We start from the raw sequence: 27,302 nt of genomic DNA, 5'->3' as shown, positions 1-27,302 counted from the left end.
TATAAAGTAGATGCTTTTCTTTTAAACAGCACGTTCACAAACTGCTAGTTAACTAGAAACTTCCAGACTGAACGTCTGCTGGTCGGGTCGCCATCAACAGTGCGCCATAAAAAGCAATCCGGAACAACAAAGGCATCAAGCGTTCCGCGACAAATGGTTCCTACCCTACCAAACATTACGTTCCGCCTACTTGCTGCATGTCAAAAAATAAAATCGTTATGAATAATTACACATCAAATCAGTGTCCATTTAAATGTTTCTGAGATACTTTAACAGCAAATACTTGCTTGCAATAGATTTGTACTCGAAGAAAGCAACGTTTACACAGACTACACCAGCTTTAAGTGGATGTGGTTTTTAATGAATGGTACATCCGATCCTAGCATTTTACATTCTAATATTGACATGGAACCAAGTTTATAAACCAGCAAATATACACACAAAAGCATTTAAATAACCGTGAATGATCATAAAAATAATCCCAACTGCAAAGCACACATACATAAAAAAGATAATAAATAATAACAATATAAGAAGAAAAACAAGTCGTGCATTTAAAGTTGGATTTTCTTTGCAGCGTCAAGCCATGATCTTGCTTATTTTGGCTTGTTGATGTTTATTATTTGCAAGCCATCGCAATCATGATTTCCAGTGCATGTTCATTTAGTTCATCCCTGCTATTCACAACACAGTGAGATGGAGATGTTTATGATAGTTTAAAAAAATGCCACATGTAGTTCTATAAACCTGATAATGAGCAACAATCAGAATCGATAGACATGAACAATCAATGCTTACTCAGTGCCACATTCTTTTTTCTACGCATGTACTCAGTGCAATTCATTTTAAAGCAAGGGAAGGGTCACATATTCAATGTGCATCAGTGAAGCATTGTGAAATTTGCATCGCGTACACAACTCGTATGGCATGTAAAGGTCAGTAAATGGACACACAGTGAGTCTGACTGGATGTGGAGATGTGTTTGTGTGTGTGACGAACACTTGTCTGTAAGAGTTCAAGATTCTGCTTTCTCTTTTTGCTTCTTGCTTTTCTTTAGAAAACAGGGAGCTTTGAACTTCTTTTTTTTCTTGGATGGAGATTTGGAAGGCGAGCCCTCTGGGGTGTGGCCTGCGGGTTTGTTGGGCGGGGCAGTGGGCGGAGTCGGGGGCGGGGCCGAGGGCGTGGTTCCCGACGTGTCAGTGGTGGATAGTGCCTTCATTTGTTTTTCTAGCTCCTCCTGCTGTTTCTTTTCATCGCCTTTATCGTTCTGCACCGCTTCTGTATGTGAATCGATTTAAATGAAATCGGAAAATAGCACAGTGCAAATAATGAAAGAAAAGAGAAGGAGAAGGCAGTTAAGCATTGGTCAGGATGCTCAGCAGCCGCTATGACATTTGGCCAACATGCTCATTTAAGTTGTGCGCAATGTCTTAGTTTCTATATACTCACTAGTGAGACAAGATCTCAGTACCAAACGACTGTCCTACAAATTATAATACAGAGACAGACAGAGAAGCACAAAGGTGTGAAGACAGATGGAGGCCACAGTACAGAGCTGAAAATGTCACACATAAAAACAAAAACATGAAAACTGAAATGAAAACACGCACACAGATTTGAATACAGACATCCCATGTTACTCAACATCATCCCCCAGTAAAGGAATAGTTCACCCCCAAAAAACCCTGTGAACTTGCTTACCCTCAGGCCATCAAAGATGCAAATCAATTTGTTTTTTCATCAGAACAGATTTGGAGATATTGTAGCATTGCATCACTTGCTCTGCAGTGAATGGGTGCCGTCAGAACGAGATCTGATGACGGCACCCATTCACTGCAGAGCAAGTGATGCAATGCTACATTCTTCCAAATCACAGAACAGTTACTTGTGGGTGAACTCTTCCTTTAATGCCATTATATTTACTGATAGCAGATTATAAAACAAACCCCCAATCGCTGTTTTTTATGTTCCCTTTAGTAACAGGGGTTGTCAACCAGAAGTAGATGATGTGATGCACAGATCAGCATGTGGGAGCATAGCAGGTGTTTCTGCAGTGTTCATAGAGCCAAGGGTCTCACCTGACGGTGGGGTCTTTCTGGGGGAGGCCCCCGTGTCATTCACTACCTCCTCCACACCTTTTACACAACAACATCAGGGTTGGGAAAAGAAGAAGAAGAAAGGAAACAGAAATAGAGGAAGATGAGGGAGTAGACCAGTGCTGGGGAGTAATGTATCAAAAATAGTGACGCGTCTAAATGAATTACAGTTTTTAGTGTATTTCAAAACTACGTAGCTTTTCCAGTAACAAGTTCATTTTTCCATTTAAGTCATCACTTAGTGTTCACAAGAGTCCCTGCATGTCATTTAAATTCAACATCAATATAAACCTTTTTGTTTTTTGTTATTCTATAAGTGTAAGCTTGTGTTTAATATGTGATTAGAAAAATGCTGCCAGGGGAAAAAAAAACATATACTGTATCATTCAAACGTTTAGAGGTCAGTAAGATTTTTTGTTTGTTTGTTTGTTTTAAAGAAGACTTTTATTCAACAAGGAAACATTAATTGACAGTTCTACTGTTATTTATATATTTTCTAATAAATGCCGTTCGTTTGAACTTTTATGAACAATGAACCCTGATATTAAAATTTTTTACACTGATAATAACCACAAATGTTTCTTGAGCAAGACTGGAGTAATGATGCTGAAAATTCAGCTTTGCGTCACAGGAATAAATTACATTTGAATATGTATTAAAATAGAAAAAAGTTATTTTAAACTGGAATAATATTTCACAACATTGCTGATTTTTCTGTATTTTTCATTAAATGATTACATAAGAGATTTCAAAAACATTTAAAAAGCCCACCGACCATAAACTTTTGAACAGAAGTGTAGCTTTTACTGCTTAACTATAGTTTGTATATGTGACCCTGGAGCACAAAACCAGCCACAAGGGTACATTTTTGGAAACTGAGATTTATACATCAAATATACCCCAGCGACTTAAAACTGCTTTTGTGCTCCAGGGTCACATATAGTTCCCCAACAATGGCATTAACTGTAAAGGAGGTTTTGGATTTTAGTGTGTGTGGGAAGGTTGTCAGGCTCAGAAAGACAGGACACAGTGGAGAAAGATCAGTGCTGATCCGAGAAGAAATGATGTTGGGACACAAAGCCTCAAGTTTCTGGAAAGATACTGAAATTCAATTAAACTTTAATTCATTTATTTTCATGGCACTCTTCAAAGTATTAAATACATGCATTCTGTATTTCCACAATTAGCATATATATTTTTCCAAATCCTTATTTTAAGGAAATAAAATAAAAAGTAAAGCTATGTGACATCCAATCAATATTTGTCTAAGGATATGTACTGTATAAGACATGGGGTGTTTATTGAATTCTCTTCTTTAATCCAGTGGGAGAATCAATAAAGCATCAATACTTAGGCCAGAAATCAATGGCTTACAAAAAGAGAATGTGGGACTAAACTACTCTTGTTAAGACTGTCATCTCGTACCGTCCTGCTTGTGCTGCACCTCCTTGCGGTACTCCTCCAGCTCCTGATCCGTCAGTTTGTTGAAGGGGTTCGGAGTCTCCGGCTCCGGAGCGGATGGAGGCCCCACAGCTTCTGGAGTCTGGAAGCAGAGCAATCACGTTCACATAATGAATGCATGCCCACATGCAAAAGTTTATGATCAGTGAAGCGTGCTCATTACTACAGATATGCAGGGGTAGGGTATGATTAAAATATCTTATTTTATAAATCAGAACTGTATTAAACATGCTGTAATTTCTAAGTCCATTTTACAAAAAAAATATTTTTTGTTTAGTAAAAAAAAAAAAAAAACACTACATTTGGAAAAAGTATTTACAATGGGATAAGAAAAACAAACCTAACCCATATATATAATCTGATACATTTTTTTTTCAAAACAAGAGAACCTTGTAGATAAAAAGTGTACACATGAGTATATATGTGACCCTGGAGCACAAAACCAGTCATAACAATAATTTTTTTATTGTTGGCTATTGCTACAAATATACCCCAGCGACTTAACACTGCTTTTGTGCTGCAGGGTCACATATGAACTGAGTGACATGCTGTGATTTACCGGTGGACTGTTGTCTGTGATGACGCTGGCTAACACCTGAGACCGAGGTCCGGCTGTTTTCATGTCCTGACGATTCTGCTCCCGTATCTGAAATACAAACAGCATTTTCATCCTCTACATTGCTCTCAGAAGAGGATTCTGCCTAATGTGATGCATGTGTGCTTTACTGTTCTCCCAAGCTTAAACATTCCCCTGGAAAAAACATCCAACTGCCAAAGACCTTTGTGCTTATGAAGACAACCGTTGCATTAGAGCTTAAACATATCTGACAAGTAATATTTCAAACTCATTGCATGAACATTTATTGCTGTCATGCATGCTTTTATTTCAATCAGGAAGTTTGACAGCAAAATTGTTAACTTCTTACAACAATTAAAGAATTTGATCTTAATTCAGTTTTATCATTATGATTGCAATTAATTTATTACAGTCTAAAAAGTGGTTGATTATTTTTTAAAGTACTTGCTCTTTTGTGCAAAAGTAATTTATGCATATTTAAATATCATTTATGAAATTTGCATTTATTGTATGCAGCATGTTCTGCTTCCTCAGACTGAACAATCATCTATTCTTATTTACTGGTAAATAATCTTCTCTCTATTTCTCTCTCTCTGCATCAGCTGATCTTTGTTCCTGATGGTGCAACTGAAACTACATGTTACAGCACTACAAACACTGTTAGTGAGACTGCAATTCTGTGCCGTAATACTTATATTATAATAATGATAGTAACTGATTCAAATGTCTTGAAAAGTCTGGACAGTTGCATTGCTACCAAAAAATCTATTTCAAATAAATGTTGTTCTTCTGAACTTTCTACCTATCAAAGAATCCTGAAAAATGCATCAAGGTTTCCACAAAAATATGAAACAGCACAACTGTTTTCAACAGTGATGATAATAAAAAAATGTTTCTTGATCAGCAAGTCAGCATATTAGAATTATTTCTGATGGTTCATGACACTAAAGACCGGAGTAATGACTGAATAATATAAAATAAATAAAAACAGCTTGTTTCTGCTTCCACTCAAAATAGGCATTTTCAAAATGATATAATAAATGATCTGTGGGGTATTTTGAGCTGAAACTTCACAGACACATTCTGGGGACACCAGAGACTTATATTACATATTGTAAAAAGGGGCATAATATGTCACCTTTAAAGTTTAAATTGAGATAATGTTTCGTGCTTCACTGTATGTTTAATCAGCATTGGTAGTGTATTTGCTCAAAATGCACGTTGTTCACAATAGGATGCACAATCTTTTTAAAAAATGCCCTGATTTCAGTTTTTACATCGATAAAATCTGCAGATGTTAACACCCAAAAGCTACCTTATTTCTAGTCTCAAGCACCTCCTGTGGGTTGGTGAACAGAGGGACAAACTGGTTTGGATTCTCTATCTTAATGGCCCGTCCACTGCCCTGCATGATTTCCTCGGCCTTCTGCCACTAAAAGAGGAGAAATCAATATAGAAAGAGTTCAGCTGCTTAATTGACCAAATGCATGTCAAACATTCCCAGAAGACTCCTGGAAGGCTGTTAAAAAGCAGACAATTTCTGAGAAATATGATAGGGACATTTGCAACAGATCTACAACCAGTAGAGGGCAGTGCAAGCACTGCAGTGAGTTTTATGACAATAAAATATCTCCCCTGCATTGCAGAGAAGGAGAAAGGGAGGTGGGTGGAAGATGGCAGAAGAGACAGAGAGAAACTGTAGTGCTCTCACAGTGATCTAACGAGTATGCTATTACTCTTCCAATAATATCCTATGATTCATAGTAAGTCTATTTTCTGAACTGCAACACACTCACAGGCTAGTCATTCAAAAATACATGACTGAAATGAGACTGACATCTACTGTCTTACATTTTCTGAAGAAAATCTGACCGATGCTTTTGCAAAACTCACCACCACAAGGCCAGGTTGTTGTTGGGATCTGAGTTCACCCAAAAATGATCATTTGCTGAAAACTTACTCCCCCTCTGGCCATCCAAGATCAGGATGAGTTTGTTTCTTCATCAGGTTTGTAGAAATGTAGCATTGCATCACTTGCTCTGCAGTGAATGGGTGCCGTCAGAATGAGAGTCCAAACAGCTGATAAAAACATCACAATAATCCACAAGTAATCCACAGCACTCCAGTCCATCAGTTAACATCTGGAGAAGACAAAAGCTGTGTGTTTGTAAGAAACAAAACATTCAGGCGTTTTAACTTTAAACCATTGCTTGCTTCCAAAATATGATTCCATAATCCATAATAGCGCTTCCTCCCATGAAAAAGTCCATCTCCTGCTGTCTCTCACATCAAAATCCAGCTACATATTTGTTTAGAGCTGTTTTGGACCTTTTTCTCTTGTAAACTGTGCTTGATCTGTGAAGATGCATATTTTAGCTGGAAGCAATGGTTTAAAGTTAAAAACGTCTTAAAGGTGGATTTCTTTTATCACAAACACACAGCTTTTGTCTTCTCCAGATGTTAACTGATGGACTGGAGTGCTGTGGATTACTTGTGGATTATTGTGATGTTTTTATCAGCTGTTTGGACTCTCATTCCGACGGCACCCATTCACTGCAGAGCATCCATTGCTGAGACACTGATGCAGTGCTACATTTCTACAAACCTGATGAAGAAACAAACTCATCCTGATCTCAGATGACATTTTCAGAAAATGTTCATTTTGGGTGAATTACTCTTGCAATGCGCACACTATGTAGCAGTGTGTTTGAATCCCTAACCCTTAAAGGGGTCCTATTATGCTCTTTTACAAAGTCTTGATTTTGTTTTGGGGGTGTACTAGAACAGGCTCTCATACTAGGTTGTTCGAAAAACACATTATTTTTCTCATATTTTACATCCAGGTCTCGTCCCATTCGTCGATATTTGTGATATCACAAATCCTGGAAAATATGCGTTGTAGTCCAAACGAGTTGTTCGTTGTAGTTTTTGAAAAGTGATTTCTGTTAAATAAAATATCTCCTTTTGAAGTGGACTTTGACCTTTGTAACTTTGCAGATCTTTTTTATGCTCAAACAGCAACATTACAGACTAATTAAAGTTGAAAAAGTGAAAAAGCATAATAGGACCCCTTTAAGTACACACAGAATTTAGTGGTCAGTGCTAATAAGATCTCATCATTAAAAACGTCATAATCTAAAACACACTAATTATGAAACGGCCTGCTATCATAGTCCAAAACTATTACATCAGCAGTTTTGGATGCTCAAGTTATATAGAGTTTACACAAGTTACCCGCAGTGTTGGGAAGGTTACTTTGGAAATGTAATCGGTTACAGATTACAAGTTACCCTATCTAAGATGTAATAAGTAGTGTAACTATTTCAATTACTTTACTAAAGTAATGTAACTGATTACATTTGATTACCTTTTGATTACTTTTCTAAATTTCTAATGTTTTCAAATGTTAATCATTTTGAAACATTTAATCCAAGCAGGGTTAACCTTACAGTAGAACTCAACACTGATTACTATCAGACTTTCAGAATCCTTCATCACTTGAATTAAGATTATAATAATTTATTTTTAAAGCACCGCCACCACAAAATCAGACTTACTTTGAGGTCATTCTGAGGTTAAATACAGATTGAAAACCATAAGAAGAAATAGTTTAATAGCTATGATACTGTTTTTGAAATCAAATCTTTGCATAGCTATGACAGGAAACACTGCCATCTAACAATGCCTTGGAAAAACAGTTAATCTTAAAAAAATTAATACAAGCATATGCATAAATCCAAATAGTAAATAAATCAGTGTCCTATGCTGTGTCCTAAACTCCTGAAACATTGCTGTCTCATATTTTAGAGCAGTCAATGCAATTTATAAAAGAAATCAATCAAATCAGATGTAACCCCCCTTTGTAACTGTTAACATTTTCATAAGTAACTGTAATTTAATTACACATTTTTTATCAGTAACTGTAACTGATTACAATTACATTTATTTTGTAATTAAATTACGTAATTTAGTTACGTGTAACTAGTTACTTCCCAACACTGAATCTCCTTCACTGTAGTCCGATGTCCCGGACTGACCTGGTCCTGGCTGACTTTCTGATAGACGTTTGGGGTGTTTAGCCATCTGGTCTTCTGCTGCTGTCTCTGGGCGTGAGGATGGAGACGAGGGTGAGGCTGAAATCCATCATCATGAAAGGAAAATGAGGTGACGGTGGCAGGAACCTCCACCTCTCTCCTGGTTCTGGAGCGCTCCAGCATCACTGGGAAACGGTAGGCATAACCTGTACGGTAACCCTAAAGAACGATGATCAGATGTTCAAATGTCAAGTCTAATAGTAATAACAATAAGCTATTCTTTTATGCCAAAACTCATTAGGATATTTTGTAAATTTCCCACCTATCAAAACTTAATTTTTAATTAGTAATATGCATTGCTAAGAACTTCATTTGGACAACTTTAAAGGCGATTTTCTCACTATTTTGATTTTTTTTGCACCCTCTGATTCCAGTTTTTCAAATAGTTGCGTCTCGGCTAGGGTTGGGAATCAAAAATCAATTTCAATTCGAGAATCGGATACTTAAGATCAGGAATTGGATACTTGTAAAATTAAAAATTCAATTCTGCCTATCAATTCCTTTTTTTTAGGTGGCGAAAAGGGGCTGTTAAAAATGTATTTGTCTTTGAATCATTCATTCAAGAGATTCATTCAAAAACACTGAATCATCCAGTAATGAAACAAGTAAATCTTGAGTGAGTCATTGAATCATTCCATGCATAAATTCCATGAGATTTTGTTTAGTTGCCTTATGTTTTTTCTTCAGAATCGTGAGAGTACCACAACATCAAACACACACACACAAAAAGTCTCAATTTATCCAGAATAGCGCAGCACTATTTTTCACACAAACAGCTCTTAATCGAGTCCAGTTTTTATGTAGCCGGCTGATTTGTGTTCACGGTATTCAGCGGCAATTAAATGTTTTGCTAAAAGAGACACAGAATAAATATGTTTGATAACTAAATGTTTGACTTCATTTTTTTTACCACATTAGAATCAAAACTAGGAATCGATAAGAATCGGAATCGGAATTGTTAAAATTCAAACGATACCCAACCCTAATCTCGGCCAAATATTATCCTATCCTAACAAACCATACATCAACGGAAAGCTTATTTATTCAGCTTTCAGATGATGTATAAATCTCAATTTAAAAAAATGGATCCTCAAGACTGGTTTTGTGGTCAAAGGTTACACTATTCTAGACTAACCAGATTGTCCAGCGTCCTCATCAATGCTTCGAACTCATGTTCTCCCAGCCTGCTCTTGTGCATGGGGCCGAAGGTGGATCCGGCCCAACCCACAGTGCCTGTGGCGACGGGCCGGTGAACGCTGCGGTCCAGCATGATCAGGTTCTGTTCTCCTCCAGCGCTGCACAGTGCTGCCACCTGCCAAGAACAGCAGAGCAATGCAGCGTGACTCCATCAGTGTGGAAGGACTGCATTCTGCAGATTCATGTCAGCCAACAATACGAACAGTGTTGGGGTAACGCATTACAAAATATCGATATCAAGATCTCACGATACGATAATATCCCGATATGTAGTCTACGATACAATATTTATTGCGATATTTAAACGAGTTATAGGGATGTAATGATATCAAAATCTCACGATACGAGAATATCACGATATGAAGTCCACGATACGATATTTATTGCAATATGTAAATGAGTTATAGGGATGTAACTATATAAAAATCTCACAATACGATAATATCACGATATGAAGTCCACGATACAATATTTATTGCAATATTTAAACGAGTTATAGGGATGTAACGATATCAAAATCTCACAATATTACAATATCACGATACGATATTTATTGCAATATTTAAACGAGTTGTAGGGATGTAACGGTATCAAAATCTCACGATATGATAATCTCACGATATGAAATCCACGATACGATATTTATTGCGATATTTAAACGAGTTATAGGGATGTAATTATATCAAAATCTCACGATACGAGAATATCACGATATGAAGTCCACGGTACGATATTTATTGCAATATGTAAACGAGTTATAGGGATGTAACTATATAAAAATCTCACGATACGATAATATCACGATATGAAGTCCACGATACGATATTTATTGCAATATTTAAACGAGTTATAGGGATGTAATGATATCAAAATCTCACGATACGATAATATCACGATATGACGTCCACGATACAATATTTTTTGCAATATTTAAACGAGTTATAGGGATGTAATGATATCAAAATCTCACGATACGATAATATCACGATGTGAAGTCCACGATACGATATTTATTGCAATATTTAAACGAGTTATAGGGATGTAACGATATCAAAATCTCACGATACGATAATATCATGATATGAAGTCCATGATACGATATTTATTGAGATATTTAAACGAGTTATAGGGATGTAACGATATCAAAATCTCACAATATGAAGTCCACGATAGGATATTAATTGTGATATTTAAACGAGTTATAGGGATGTAACAATATCAAAATCTCACTATACGATAATATCACGATATAAAGTCCACAATACAATATTTATTGCGATATTTAAACGAGTCATAGGGATGTAACAATATCAAAATCTCATGATACGATAATATCACGATATGACGTCCACGGTACGATATTTATTATAAATTAAAATAACACATTTGTGTTTCATTTGTGTTATTGCTGAATAGTGTTGAACTTTATTCTCCTGCGTCATATTCTTCATGCAGTTTGTTTGAGTGGCGCCCTCTACTGTACAGACGTGAATTTACATTTCCTTCGGCCTGAGGCGTATTCATTGTGCACTTTTTTTTTTCTTCAGTTTTCACAATCCTTTTGTTGTCTCTCTCTCATGGTTCACAATGGATTTCCATGAGTCATTTATGGAGTCCTTTAAAACTGTTATACAGATTGCTAAGGCAGATTTTCAGTGGTATGCCATGTGCAAATTGTTTGGATTAGTAGATTCAAATCATTACACTAATTAGTATACAAATATCAGCAATAAGACCTTCAACTGACAGTCTTATCACACGCTTTACATTGGTATTTTTAGTCTACATGATCTCATTATATGCAGCTGATGAAATATACTGTATAGCAAAGCAAAAACTAGAAAAAGAGAAAAACGTATATTTACTATAAATATTTACACTACTATTCAAAAAGTTTTTTTAAAATAAATCAATACTTTTATTCAGCAAGGATGCATTAAATTGATAAAAATTGTCTTTTTTTTTACAGACTTTTATTTCAAATAAATGCTGTTATTTTAAAGAAATAATCCTGAAAAATTTACTGTTTCCACAAATGCATGGATTTCAACATTGATAATAATAATAAATGTTTTTTGAGCAGCAAATCAGCATATTAGAATGATTTCTGAAGATCATGTGACACTGAAGACTGGAGTAATGATGCTGAAAATACAGCTGTGCATCACAGAAATAAATAAAATTTTAAGATATACTGAAATAAAACAGGTAATTTTAAATTATAATAATATTTTACTGTTTTTACTGTATTTTTGATCAAATAAATGCAGCCCTGAAACATAAGAGAGTTTTTTAAAAAACATTTACAAACCTTACTGACCTAACCCTAAGTTTTGAAAGGTATTGTGTATTTACTATAAACATTTATTTATAATATACATATTTACATATATTATACATATACTAATATTTATATTTATACAACAAATAGGAATTTTTCTGGGTTTCCGGTGACTGACTGAACACTAGCGTCCTCTCTCTTTACTCTGTCCCACTAATCTACTCTTCCATATTTTGTCCTCACGGGAAGGAATTTTTTGCCTACCTGTATTTGACAGGCGGTCTGGATGTGATAGATTGTGTAAAAGGCCTCCTCCACTGACTCTCCCAGTGCCACGATGCCATGGTTCCTCAACACCAGCACCTGTAGAATCGCAGCTATTAGAGTCAGACAGACGTTTCCCAGTGCAGGAATACTTCATCAAACCCTTCACAACCTTCAGAGCCTCACATCATCTTCTGAGCGAACAGAACATGCACAGGGTTCCCACACCTTGGTTAACTTAAAATGCAAGGACCTTTCAAGGATTTTCCAGGTCCAATACCCTCAAATTCAAGGACTTAACGTGGGGACACATTTCAAGTGAGATCAAGGTTACACCGTGTTACCTTGTAAGATACATTGTTACATTGATACATGATAGTTTTCATGTGTCAAACACAACTATGCAAAAAAAAAGCATTTTATTTTATTTTTGCATTTATTTTTGGCCATATGACAGAGATCTGATATTCTATTTGTTGTATTTCTGTTTTGCATAAAACTGAAGAATATTCGGTACATCCAATACTGTATTCTAAAATGATCTTAGGATTTTATTGAAAAGAGCTTAGGCTCATGTAACCAGAAGTTTTAAGATATATGAATATGCTTTTAAGTTTTTCTTGCCTCATGGGTTAACATTATCTTAACAAGCAAAGCAATTCAACATTAATTTCACGGTGTGTCTGTGAAACGTTAAGGTAACATTGTAGTAGTTTCGTGCGTGGGTGCGTGAACGTCATGGCAACGTACAACTATGGCAAGCCAAAAGAGTCAGAATTACGCTATAGATAAATTTACATACAAAATGCTGTTTTTTCCGGCGTTTAAAGCATTAGTGCCGTCAAATACACCGTCCTGATAGCAGACGCCATAAAAAACGTGCGTAAACGGTAAAAACCGCCGTATTTAACGGCATAAATTTAATTCTGACTCTTTTGGCTTGCCATATACAACACAAAGTTTCTCACGCGGGAAACACTTAACGTAACGCGTAAAATGCGCGTAACTAACGTACATCAAGCAAGCTAGTATGCATAGGCCACGAAGTGTTGGCGAAATAACACATTAACGGACCGGAGGGAATAATATGAAATTTTTCCAGAAAACTTCTTGCACAAAATAAATTCAAGCACTTTCAAGGACCTGTATCTATGTACGTTTATTTTTTTAAACTTTCCAGGGCCTTGAAAATTTTTTTCCAGATTCACAAACTTTCAAGGATTTCAAGGACCCGTGGGAACCCTGCATGCACTGCCTATAATCTATGATCAGACCTTGCATGTCGGGCCGAGGCTCTTCTGGAGCTCCACTCTGTCCTCTTCTTCCTCCATCACTCCATTATAGTCATAATAAGCTACATCGCCCACCAGCAAAGCCTCATGGGATAGCGGCAGAAGGCCACATTTCATGGCTGATACCTACATGAAAGATTAACAGTGTTAGTTACAGGAGTTGATCAGTGCTAGAATAATAAAAAAACACATTTTAAGATTGAGAGAATGTGTGAATGGCAGGAAAAAGTGCTACTTAAATCGTTTTATGACTTTAACAATTGACAACTCTCAGATCTGTAAGTGATTTCAGCCAATGCATCTATAATAATAATAATAATATTAAATAATTATTTTACTAATTTTTTTTTTTTTTTTGGTGCCATCAGTGGAAGCCTGGACCTCGGAATGAATATATATATATATATATATAAATAAAATAAAATAAAAATTAGTAATTTATGTTTTTCAAAATCTTGTGATATAAATAAATAAATACATAAAAGTAATTTATGTGTTTCACAAACCTCGGGGATACAAAAATAAAATAAAATAAAATAAATGCTTTTCATTTATGTGTTTCACAAACCTCGGGGATACAAAAATAAAATAAAATAAAATAAAATAAAATAATAAAATAAAATAATGCTTTTCATTTATGGGTTTCACAAACCTGGTAGATAAATAAATATGGATAGGTAGATAGAAAATAAAGTAATTTATGACATGTAAATATTAAACAACTAATAAAAACAAACTAGTATTTAATTTAGTATAATTGTTAAATGTTGAATAATCTCATAGGTTTTGATCAGAGAGACTGTAGAAAGCAGTGCTCCACAGAGAGTAAAGAGGTGGTGTACCGCAGCCGTGGCTGGAGTGTGGAGGTGCAGAAGGCAGCGGATGTCCGGTCGAGCTGAATATACGGCAGAATGCAGACCAAACGCAGACAGATCCACTCCCAGAGCAGTGCTGCCTTTCTCCACAACCTCCCCCAGAATATTCACCTTCACCTGGAGAGAGCGCATGCTTCAATGAAGATGAGGTCCAACTGCATCATTTACTACTTTTCCATCATCTCTCAATATATTTAAACAAGTACTTGATTAAAAAATATTTAATCATTCCAATATTCATTTACATTTAAAAAAAAATAAAAATAGTGAAACCAGTGTTCTAATCATTTTGGCCACCACTGTATAAAAATTAAATTGCTGCATTTTCCCTTTAGTATAACTGTGAACTGCATTGTTTCTTATTTTATCCATTACAAAGTGACCATTCTGGATGCAGTTTGTACACATGCGTGAAAACGATTCATGCATTTTTCACGAGTAACATCATCTAGTGCCTTATTTTTGCAACAGTATATATGCCCAGAACATGCTGAAATTTCAGTTTTATCAGCAAACAATACACAATCTCAAACTGGTGACCTTCATTTGAATGCTTTTCCCAGAGAAAGGCTCTCATAAGGAGGAACCGGTTTGGTTTGTGTGTGTTAGAGTCTCACCAGATTGGAGGCGGTCCCCTCGCCGTAGGCCAAACCATCCGGCAGCACGAGGAAATGTTCCTGTTCTTTACTAACACGCATCTGCAGAGAAAAACAGATGCTTTCATCACATTATCATTCTCCTGAGAGCAAGGGTTCATTCAGCCATCAGAGAAAAATCTGACGTCTCTGACTCATCCTCAGATCCTGCCAAACCTGTACAGATTCATATATGATGATATGAGACGATGAATCATATTTGTGTTCAGACAAAGCTATATTTGGACTATAGCGTACAAGTCCTAACTTTTATAATGCAGTCATGTTGTGTAGTCACATAACTTGTAAGGAACAAAATAATCTACTTAATTTCTCTGAAGAAAATAAGCCCTAAGAGTTTAAAATGTAATGAGGGTGAGTATCTTTCATTTTTGAGTGAACTATCCCTTTACGAGTTTTGATCTTCATACTTCTTGTGAAAATCAAAGCAGCAACCTCATTACCAGACTTGGATAGACTTGATCTCAAAATCACTTCCTATTAGGATAGGCTCTTAAATCCCTAAAGACTCAGCGAAGGAGAGAGAGAAATATGAATAAGTATGCTAAAGTAAATGCAGCAAAAATTTGCTTAATTTCCATTCGAAGTGACAGACTGGCAGCTGTGTGAAGTTATTTAAAGTGCACTATATGTGAATTTTGTATTATCATAAGCTTGAGTTACATAACAGTTTAAGAAGACAAATACGCTACTTCTCAAACGTTTGGGGTCAGAAAGACTTCTTTTGAAAGAAATTAATTTTATTCACAAAGGACGCATTAAAGTGACAGTTAAAACATTCATACTGTTATAAAAGATTTCTATTTTAAATAAATAAAAAATATTGCTATTTTGGACTTTCTATTCACCAAAGAATCCTAAAAAATTGATTCACGGCTTCCACAAAAATATTAAGCGGTACAACTGTTTTCAACATTGATGATAATAAGCACCTGATCTGCATATGAACATGTGACACTGAATAATAACTGAAAATTCAGCTTTGATCACAGCAATCAATTACATTTTAAAATATATTTAAAACAGAAAACATATATTTATGATATTTCACATTATTTCTGTTTTTACTGAAGTTCGGTCAAATATAGGCTTCTTTCAGAAACATGTATTTTCAGCCTTCATTACAGTCCATACATCAATGGAAAGCTTATTTATTCAGCTTTCAGATGATGCATAAATCTCAATTTCACAGAATTTACCCTTACGACTTTTGTGCTCCAGGTTCACAAATGTTACGTGAATGAATGATGAATGGAACAAAAACTCCATGGAAGCTTGTTTTTGTCACGGGATTCAAAAATTGACTTTATAATCTCACAATTCTGACTTTTTTCATGCAATTTATAGTTGCACAATATAAACTCAGAATTGCAACACTGCAAAAAATGCTTTTCTTACTTAGATTTTTTTATCTATAATATCTAAATATCTAAAAATTCTTAAATCAAGAAGGTAAAAAGTAAAAATTATTGTCTTGTTTTCAGAAAAAAAACCCCAGTCAAAATTAAGTGAGTTTTTGCTTGAAACAAGCAAAATAATCTTGTTTTCTGTTTGAATCTTCTTGATTTAAGAGTTTTTAGATATTTTGGCTGGAAACAAGACAAAAAAAATCCAAGTATTATTACTTGGATTTTTTTTGTCTTGTTTCCAGCCAAAATATCTGGAAGCATTTTTTGCGATGACTTCTGAGAAGAAAAGTCAGTAACACTTTAGGATAGGAAACACATATTCACTATTAACTATGACTTTTCCCTCAATAAACTCCTAATTGGCTGTAAGGTAGTTGTTAATTTAGGTATGGGGTTTAAGGATCTAAAATATGGTCACGCAGAATAAGGCATTAATATGTGCTTTATAAGTACCAATAAACAGTCAATATTCTAGTAATATGCATTATAATAAGCAACTAGTTAATAGCGAGAATAGCTCCTTAAAATAAAGTGTTACTGAAAAGTCTGAATTGTGAGATACTGTATAAACTTGCAACTGCAAGACAAAAGTCAGAATTGTGATATAAGTTCTATTTCATCTTTTATTGTGTGGCGGAAACAAAAGAAAATAAAAATTGCAAAGATGTAAATCTGCAATTGTAAGATATAAACTTGCATTTGCGAGACACTTGTTAGATAAAACTGTGCAAACACCTTTTTTATGATTTTATTCTGTGACAGAAACAAGCTTGCATAAACCTCTCACTGGATAATAAATAACTTTTTTTTTTTTAAGTAAGAATAATTTTTTTGTCTTATATTTAACAACACTATGCATGATTTCACAAGTGAAAAAAATCACTAAGCAGAGGAAGACATACTGTATTTACATGAAACATGCAAACACATCAGGCTTTATCTCTGAAACACAAGCAATAATATATTTATTATTATTTATATAATGTATAAAATGGAGAGTTCCGGTGCTTGATTCTGATTGGTTGAGCTGCGTTCAAAGCTGTTGTAAATTACTCTACAAAGTAACATACACCTTTGTTTACGTTTGTCTGTTGCTCGGCAACCACTTTGTAGCAACCACAACTGTTTCTGAGGAACTACATTGTTTGGTGGAAGAATACTGTTTTTATTAATATCATTACACTTTATTTGCTCTGTTTTATTTTGTGAAACCTTACTACGTATATGGAATAACCGTGTTATAAAAGCAATAAGCCCCATGAAGCTATGGTTTACAGTGAATTTATAACAGCTAAGCTAACAACGCCCCTTAGCTGTTATAAATTCACTGTAAACCACGGCTTCACGGGGCTTATTGCTTTAGTAAATCATTTGTAAATCATTACATACTGGACTGAGAGACGGGCAGCGAGGCCGGGGATCCGTGAGTGGCCATGAAGTCTGCGATCTGTCTAAGAGCCCACAGATTAGAGGAGCTTCCTCCTTTATTCATCTGCTCCTGAATCAACACATCCAGCTCCTCTCTGAAGGACTAAAACACACAAATCACATTCTGTACTCAGCTACACAATACACACAAATAAAGGGAAAAGCACTTTGTGCACATAGGTGGTAAATAACCATGAATTTGTTTAGAAAGCAGCATCTGAGGTGAACATTTTGTGTTATCATTACAGAATGCAACTGCTAATATTTTTTTGCCCCTTTCACATTTCACTGAAATGGTGCATTGAAATGCAGTGCACTGAAAAAAAAAAAAGATTAATTAAATTTACTAATTTTTTAAAGGTAAGTGGTTGCAATCAATTTATTTAAGCTACATTTAAATAAACAAATTTAGTTGACCAACTTTCAAAATGTTTTTTATTTAAATGTAGCTAAAATAAATTGTTTGCAACCACTTACCTTAAAAAATATAGTATCATTTTTTTTAGTGTGTGACACGTGAATTTTAAAAAAGTACCATGAAAATGGTTTGGTTAAGATTTTTTAAATGTTTTTTTTTTAAGCAGTCCATTATGCTCACCAAGGCTGCATTCGTTTAATAAAAAATACAGTAAAAACAGTAAAATTGTGAAATATTATTACAATTTCAAAGAACTGCTTTTTATTTCAGTATCTGTTAAACTGTAATTTATTTCTGTGATCAAAGCTGTATTTTCAGCATCATTACTCCAGTCTTCAGTGTCACATGATCTTCAGAAATCATTCTAATATGCTGATTTAATGCTCAAGAAACATTTCTTTGTTATCAATGTTGAAAGAAATATTTTTGTGGAAACTGCGATACATGTTTTTTTAGAATTTTTTAATGAACAAAGTTTTTGGAAGAGCATTTATTTGAAATAGGTAAGGTTTTACTGACACTTTTGATCAAATTAAAGCGTCCTTGCTATATTAAAGTATTAATTTCTTTAAAAAAACGTTTTGAACAGTAGAGTATAGTCCAAAAAACCTAATGTATACAGTAACCAGATGAGCATTTTCTTAAGAAAACACCAGTGCTTCAATCTAGAAACAAAGTATTGAAGTTTCACAAGTTAACCTTTTAAGGTTTGTTATATGCAAATGAAACACTGCATTAGAGTCTTCTTTCAAAGCCTTTTCTTAACTTTTACTTTTCTACATAATCAACACATACCATGACAGTCTTTACATGGCTAAATATATATACAAGAATAACTAAAGCAATAATCTTCTTACCAAGTCAGAAAAACTAACAACAGACAGCTGAAAGTCTGAATAGAGTTGAGTAGTTTGCGTTAAGCAGAATTAACTGCAGATGTTTAATACTGAAGAACAGGAATTGATAAGAATTAAGGAATATCAATACAGTTTTACCTTGTAAGCACTGTGATAATTATACAAGAATCAAAAAATGTTGTTTAAGTTTTACACGAAGCATTAAATAATGTCAACTGCCCACATATTGAAAAGTTGAATGCAGCACAAATATAAACCCAGACAAAACAATACACTGGTGAACATACGCAAACAAACAGCTGGAGGAATATTTGAGTTCCAGTACAGTCCACAACAGAGAAAGAGAGAATGGATTGACCTCTTCACTTCTGTCCTTCCTTCAACACGTTCCCTCCATTCTGAGTGCTTTTTATAGTTTTACAGCAACACCAGAAACTCCCTGCACTATCTTCTGCTGAGGTTTCATTGGCGAGGAGGGCTTTATATCGGATTGAATATAATATCTCTCTGTGTCTCTCTCTCTCTCTCTCTCACTCTCTCTCTCTCTCTCCTCTCTCTCTCTCTCTCACTCACTCTCTCTCACTCTCTCACTCTCAGAGCTCTGAGGACTCTGGATGTGAGACTCATCCTGCACTTCATTTATAGCTGAATCTTTGAAGTCACTTTGTTTTAAATATCTAAAAAAGCCTGGCTGTTCAATATTTAGTTTCTGTTGATCTGTCAAGAACAATGATTGTAATATTATCTGCACAAATCTCCCTACACTCTTAAACTACTTATATATTATATATTAACTTCAAACATACTTACAATTAAAGACTCCAAGTTAACAGTTTTATATAAAATTGTAGTTACTGTGATTCTTTTTGTTTAGATTTTCATATATTTTTAACTTCAAATCAAATGTTGTAATGTTTCAATGAAAATATATTGCATATTTGAGGAAAACAGAGCAGTATTCTTCAAAATAATAATAATATTTATTATTATTTTATATATAACCCCAATTTTATTAATATATTAACATTATCCTTTAAATACTATTCAAATATATTAAATTAAAATTATTATTTTCTGTATTATTAATTGTAGGGCAGATTATATCTGAGCTGTGGAGATAATCATATCTTTGGGAACCTAATGAGGTGGAAGGGGAGAGAGGACATAGGGATTGAAGGCAGGACATTACAGGGTGGACAGAATGAAAGGAATGGGAGATCTGCTGTTTCAGTAAGCTTTCTGAAAGCCAGCACTTATATTCACTTCTACAATCTCACTTATGATCATATCATTCCCATCAGAGCGCAAAAGCAGCATCCTGGAAGTAAAAACCTCATTCATTTTCTCTGTAGGCAAATGTATTGATGGTGATAATATATAAAACCATCAAAACATAAATAGCAGGAGCTCAGATATAATAATAAATTTTTTTTTTCTCATCATTTTTGTCTTTTTGTTCAGATTTTCATACTCTTTTTACTCTGAATTGTAATTTTGTGATTTCTCTCAGAAGAGGTTGGTTTGAACTTTTTCTTCAGTCCCTATGGAAAACATCAACAGGGAAAAATCTTCCGGAATCAAAGCTGCGGAAAAAGTAGATGATCAGCGTTGCACTCTCTCAGCCCACAAGACTACAAACACAAATCTGAGTTGATTCTCAAATGCAAATATATGAGCTTCACTCATTGGCGCACACTTCATTACTCACAGGGCTTTGCAGGAGACTGGAAACTCGTTTCTTGAGGCCGCTGGATGGCGTGGACTGCTGCGGAGACTGGATCATTTCTCCCTCCAGACACTCTCCGTCTACAGGACTGTGCTGGACCGGAGTCCCTTTAGGAGTGGGACTTCTACTCATCTTCTTCTTCCCAGCGTGGGACAGAGGAGAAGGGGAGAGAAAGAAAACAGAGAAAGGAAAGGATAGGCAAAGCAGGACCAGGCGATACGGCTGGATGGGAGCAAGAAAAAAAGAAATACAGTATGGAAATAATTAGTCAGGTATAATCTGGAGTTATGTTAATGAAAAATCCCCATGCACATCATGGAAAAGTTTTATTTTACATATATGTGACCCTGGAACACAAAACCAGTCATAAGGGTCAATTTTTTGAAATTGAGATTTATGCATCATCTGAAAGCTGAATAAATAAGCTTTCCATTGATGTATGGTTTGTTAGGATAGGACAATATTTGTAAATCTGGAATCTGAGGGTGCAAAAAAATCTAAATATTGAGAAAATCATCTTTAAAGTTGTCCAAATGAAGTTCTTAGCAATGCATATTACTAATCAAAAATTAAGTTTTAATATATTTACAGTAGGAAATTTACAAAATATCTTCATGGAACACGATCTTACTTAATATCCTAATGATTTTTGGCATAAAAGAAAAAACTATAATTTTGACCCAAACAATGTATTTATTGTTGGCTATTGCTACAAATATACCCCAGCGACTTAACACTGCTTTTGTGCTCCAGGGTCACAATTAAGCTTCATTTTCTTTATGCAAAACACCATTTCTTCTTTTTTCTCCTTTCGATTTTGGAGTGAAATATGACTAGGAGGTTTTCATCAGATTCACCCGCCTCTTCTCAGCATGAAGACTCTTTGCAGATGACTTGCATGATGGTGCCGTTAATTTAGGTACCGCAACTGAAATTATCCAAGGTTTTCTTTTACATGATCTTCTCATGCACTCATTCATTTCTGTTGTGTTTTTACTTTGTGACTGCTGTACTTTCATTGAAATACGTGCTATTCTATTTATTCATGTTTATCTCAAATGAATGTGACAACTTGTTTACTGCTTTCTCAACTTGTAAAGAATGTATTTTTATGTGGCAGCTAGGTGACATGGGTGGAAATTTGAAATACAGATTGACAGTTTGAGTAGTGTAGCGATTGCCTGTTTGATTGAACCGTATTTACTACTAACAGTATAACCAATGTCTGTACCGTTTTCAACAAGATGAAAAAATGTGACTCTGGAGCACAAAACCAGTCATAAGGGTCAATTTCTCGAAATTGAGATGTATACATAATCTGAAAGATGAATAAATAAGCTTTCCATTGATGTATGGTTTGTTAGGACAGGACAATATTTGGCCGAGATACTATTTGAAAATCTGGAATCTGAGGGTGCAAAAAAATCTAATATTGAGAAAATCATCTTTAAAGTTGTCCAAATTAAGTTCTTAGCGATGCATATTACTAATCAAACATTAAGTTTTGATATATTTACGGTAGGAAATTTACAAAATATTTTCATGGAACATGATCTTTACTTAATATCCTAATGATTTTTGGCATAAAAGAAAAATGTATAATTTTGACCCATACAATGTATTGTTGGCTATTGCTACAAATATACCCCAGCGACTTAACACTGCTTTTGTGCTGCAGGGTCACATATGTGCATATGAGGACATACAGGCACGCATTAATAATAGACACACATGCATATGCACACATGGACAGGCCTGCGAATGCTAGATAAGTATTTCTGCTCACCACACCCAGTATAACCGTCATGCATCCAAGCACACCGCGTAAATAGTGCTGACAGCGATATGTATACAGCAGTTCTTTATGTGCATTAGCAAATCTGATCGATTAGTTTGCTTGTTTAGTCGAGGAAGATCTATTTAAGAAATTACATTTAGAGAAGTCTTTCAGATTCATGACTAAAACCAACTAGAGTGAAGATGATGCTGTTACGGGATTTATAACAGATAGCGCGTAATCTAAGACCATAAGCCCCAATAGCTTTTATTTTTTCAATTCTATCTTATTCCTATGTTAAATAAATGGTCCTTCAGCCTGGACAAAAAACAACAACACCTGAACTGAATATTTAAGCACTTCTGAACTTTTGTGCTTAAAAGGTGATGGAATTTTCTTTGGTATTAAACATTTTCTGGTTTATTATCCTGGTTTAATCTGCAGAGGCAATAATAAGTAAGACACTCATAAGTTCATCTCTCAAAAGTGTAGGCACTTCTGTGACGATTTGAAAACATCGCTCTGTTTGTTTGAAGAGCCCAGACTCAAGTGTGAGTTTAGGAGGGACTACAGTATGAGCCTGATTCAAAACAATTAATAGTGCTTTTGAGGCTATTACAATCAGCCTTACACCTTAGATTTTCATGTACTGGATGGCAGAGCAAAGCAAAGCAAAGCGAAACAAAAAACAAAGCGAAACGAAACGAAGCGAAGCAAAACGAAACGAAGCGACACGAAACGAAGCGAAACGAAACGAAGCGAAGCAAAACGAAACGAAGCGAAGCGAAGCGAAACGAAACGAAGCGAAACGAAACGAAGCGAAACGAAACGAAGCGAAGCAAAACGAAACGAAACGAAGCGAAGCGAAACGAAGCGAAACAAAGCAAAGCAAAGCAAAGCAAAGCAAAACAAAACAAAACAAAACAAAACAAAGCAAAGCAAAGCAAAACAAAACAAAACAAAACACAAAACGGTAGACTCTTTTAACCAGTAATAAAGACACATAAAACAATCAGCCATACAGCAAACTGGCAAATTACATAGCAAAAAGCTGCAAATTTAATTGCAAAAAAAACCAACAACTACAAAATACAGTAAATTTATTAAAAACACAATAAATACCGTAATATTGTGAAATATTTTTTTCAATTTAAAATAGCTGGCTTCTGCTGTAATACCATTTAAACTGTAATTTATTTATTTGATCACAGCTGTATTTTCAGCATCATTACTCCAGTCTTCAGTGTCACATGATCTTCAGAAATCATTCTAATATGCTGATTTACTGCTCAAAAAACATTTCTTGATATTTTTGTGGAAATACGATATATTTTTATGGACTTATATAAATAGAAAGTTCAAATAGAAATCTTTTGTAACATAATAAATGTCTTTACCCTCACTTTTATTGAAATGAATGCTTCTTTACTATCTATCTATCTATCTATCTAGATAGTAGGTGCTCTGGGACCCCCGCTAAGAGCTCGTCTCTCTGGGGAGACTCTATAATGAGCGGGGCCCCTTTGGATCCAGACACCAAACTGGCGCCGCCCTGCGCTGTTCCTGGATCAGTTTCGAGCACAGCTTTTTACACAAGCGGATCGAAATTAATTGAGCGAAATAAAGCGAGTCTGCACTTACAGTATTCTTGTTCATATGAACCTACAGTTTAATCTGAAAGATGCTCACAGATGTGTACAGCTCTGGCTTCTGCTGCAGCAGGAGTTTGATGTCAAGCTGAGATGTTCGTGGGTCTGTTACGTATTGATCGGTCTGAAACAGAGCTTTCCTGACCGGATGAGGGCTTTCTCCCACTGACAGACCATAATGCTTGGAGGAAGTGGGGAGAGAGCATGAAGTACAGGAGGGAGATGTATAATGGTTAAAGTGATGTTGGATTGACTTTAGACGAATCATAATTAAGTTAATGTGTGGTTCTGGGTGCGTTCACTTCTGCATAATGTACTGAGAACTCAGTGACCCACGACAACCAAAAATGCATGCGTGCTTTTAAAACCTATTATGAGGTGGAACAGAATGCATTTTCAACGCAGAATAAAAACCAATTTCTATGCAAGTTTAGCCTTGTGTGGAGTTTTAATCCCACTCTTTCTGGCTTTATGTGTGTTCCCAACTCCATACTATATCCACACACTTTTTTCCCTATTTTCTGGTCTTACGAGGCAGACACAACATTGTGTACAAACTTGACAAAGTCATTTCCATGATGAAATTCATTTTTTAACGTGATAACATACCTAAATGGCACTAATAATACACATTTAGTTCTCAACTTTATCTCTTTGTAGCTTGTGGTTACATTAAAGCAACTGTATATTTTTATATCAGTTTCAAAATCATTCTGATGGTACAATAAGGTGAATGGCTTCTGTTTCTTTCTCAAGTTCCCCCCAAACGTCTGTTCTTGTAGTATGTAAAAAAAATCAGAAATTCTGTAAAAATAGCGGATTGTTTTAAAGCAGCAACAAATGCACGTGTACAGCTACACAGCACTATATTTACGACAGCGGATTAAACTCACGTAACTGTAGGAGGCTCCAACGTCACAAAAATACAAGTACATACAACTGCTTTAGTTTAAGAATTCAGACAGTCAACATTACAGCCTTAGTCGCTTTGGTGCATTTCTCAGTCTCAAAACTACTTGTGCATCCTCCACATCATCTAGTCACTTGTGCACATCATAAAAGCAGTTTCTCATTCTTTTGAACAAGTTGCGAATGCTTTGGTACATTCATGCAACTTTGCTGTAAATTTGCTATGAATTGTGCAGGTGAATCTTGACTTTCACTAATGAAGAGTGCACGCATCTAAAGGCATCTTTACAAAGCAAAATTAAGCTTCTGTGCCACATCTGAAGAGTATATTTGCGTTAAGTCTATCACATACCCCCAACCCCCTCATAACCATTTCCCAAAAAATACTTTTCACATCATTCCCCCTGCAGCTGAACCTCATGAAAAAACTGCAAATTTAATGAATACATTATGATAATATCCATTATGTGCTCAAGAAGGTAATTAAAAAGAAAAGTAGTCAGCCAACCCTAATAAAAGACGGGTCATTTGATTATGCTCTAGACTGTTTGGCAGAGGTTTTAGGGTTTTAGGAGCGCTGGAGATTGAGCAGAGAGGGCCATGCCATCTTCTCTTTCTCTCCAGGGCTCTTATTCCAGGGAGAAAGAAAGACTCGTGTGTCATACCCACCTCTTCCACAGCAAAACAACACCCTCTCAACTGCTACCAAAGGGGCTGATGTAACAGAGGGCGACAAAAGCAGCATTTTAACTGTTAGGGTGATACAAAAGTGCATAATGGAGTCACATATACATCCATTCATTGATAAAGTATTATTATCGGTTCTTATGGGCCTGTACGTGCTGCCTAGCAACAACACGAGCCTGCAGCATCAGCATCATAACCATAAAACACCATAAACTATCCAATCGCGCTTTTAACCGAGGACAAATTATACTCCGACATGAGGGGTAAATAAAATAGAAACGGGTTTCCAGTTTACACGAGTAGCATCATGCCTCATAAATGAAAACAAGACTCGTGTGTCATACCCACCTCTTCCACAGCAAAACAACACCCTCTCAACTGCTACCAAAGGGGCTGATGTAACAGAGGGCGACAAAAGCAGCATTTTAACTGTTAGGGTGATACAAAAGTGCATAATGGAGTCACATATACATCCATTTATTGATAAAGTATTATTATCGGTTCTTATGGGCCTGTACGCGGCTGCCTAGCAACAACAGGAGCCTGCAGCATCAGCATCATAACCATAAAACACCATAAACTATCCAATCGCGCTTTTAACCGAGGACAAATTATACTCCAACATGAGGGGTAAATAAAATAGAAACGGGTTTCCAGTCTACACGAGTAGCATCATGCCTCATAAATGAAAACAAGGCTCCAGGGCCTCTGATTAATACAATACAACACGCTTTAATAACAGTAGCATGCATCAACACGCATATTTAAATTATTCACACAATCTAATTGCATTTTGTCCAGTGCTTTTTCTGATGAGGGTGTAGTAAATCATTATTATAGGATATTCGTGCGTTCATACGGTATCATGGCACATAAGCAGCGTCAATGTGATGCATGCGTGGAGTCTGAAATTCCTTCATGTGCATGCACTGATTAAATCCCTGGAAAACTCAGCTAAAATAGCGATGGAAAAATGAGGCAAAGAGATGCATACCTTACAACATCCTCTCCTCTTTGTCCTTTGCGCGCACAGACGCCCTGTGAATCTGCAATGCAATGCAATGTGTCAAAACCTAGCGATCGATAATCAGGCTCGTTTTTCCAGTGTGAACGGTGTTGATGTGGGTCTGTGTTTTCCTAGCCCTCCGCATCCCTCTGTTTTTGACGTTTATGGCAGGCTGGACCGGCCCACGACCACGCCTGCCAGATTGTCTGCATCCAGATCCTGCGAGGATTTCAGCAGAACCCTGGCTTTGCTCGACTGCAGCGGAGAGACACTGGCACAGCTGTATGAAAGGAAGACAGTCGGAAGGTTTTCCAGCTCGGAGCATAGAGGATTTGTCGGATCACGGATGCTTTATTCTGGAGCAGCTGCGGATTGAAGACGCCACATGCTGGTGCTTTTCTGACATTACAAGAAGCAAAGGTCACATGGTTGTTCTATTTAAGAACAAAAAAGTACGACTCATGCATATAATTAAATATCAAATAGATTTCGTGAAGTCTAAGTATAAGCACTATATAGTAGTCTATATGTGTCCCTGGAGCACAAAACCAGTCATAAGGGTCAATTTTTGGAAATAAATAAGCTTTCCATTGATGTATGGTTTGTTAGGATAGAACAATATTTGAAAATCTGGAATCTGAGG

The 27,302-nt window shown here is 35.7% G+C and overlaps 1 protein-coding gene across 1 annotated transcript; it reads right to left on the bottom strand.

Moving 5' to 3' along the window:
• Nucleotides 1-356: 356 nt before the first annotated feature.
• Nucleotides 357-27,014, bottom strand: LOC107708241 (beta-adducin-like). The gene is made up of 15 exons (XM_016512420.1): nt 26,648-27,014; nt 20,614-20,853; nt 17,588-17,733; nt 15,071-15,074; nt 14,755-14,835; nt 14,105-14,254; nt 13,245-13,388; nt 11,971-12,069; nt 9,364-9,540; nt 8,148-8,387; nt 5,450-5,566; nt 4,117-4,203; nt 3,522-3,639; nt 2,079-2,135; nt 357-1,278 (listed from the first exon to the last, which is right to left on the bottom strand). The coding sequence occupies exons 2-15, from the start codon at nt 20,761-20,763 to the stop codon at nt 1,016-1,018; spliced, it is 1,833 nt and encodes a 610-aa protein (XP_016367906.1). The 5' UTR covers nt 20,764-20,853; nt 26,648-27,014; the 3' UTR covers nt 357-1,015.
• Between the last annotated feature and the right edge of the window lie 288 nt (nt 27,015-27,302).

Source organism: Sinocyclocheilus rhinocerous, unplaced genomic scaffold (assembly GCF_001515625.1).
Source record: "Sinocyclocheilus rhinocerous isolate Xijiao unplaced genomic scaffold, SAMN03320098_v1.1 scaffold1436, whole genome shotgun sequence".
Classification (NCBI taxonomy): Eukaryota; Metazoa; Chordata; class Actinopteri; order Cypriniformes; family Cyprinidae; genus Sinocyclocheilus; species Sinocyclocheilus rhinocerous.
Note: the sequence above shows the minus strand (reverse complement) of the source record. Positions and strands in the feature narration are given on the sequence as shown.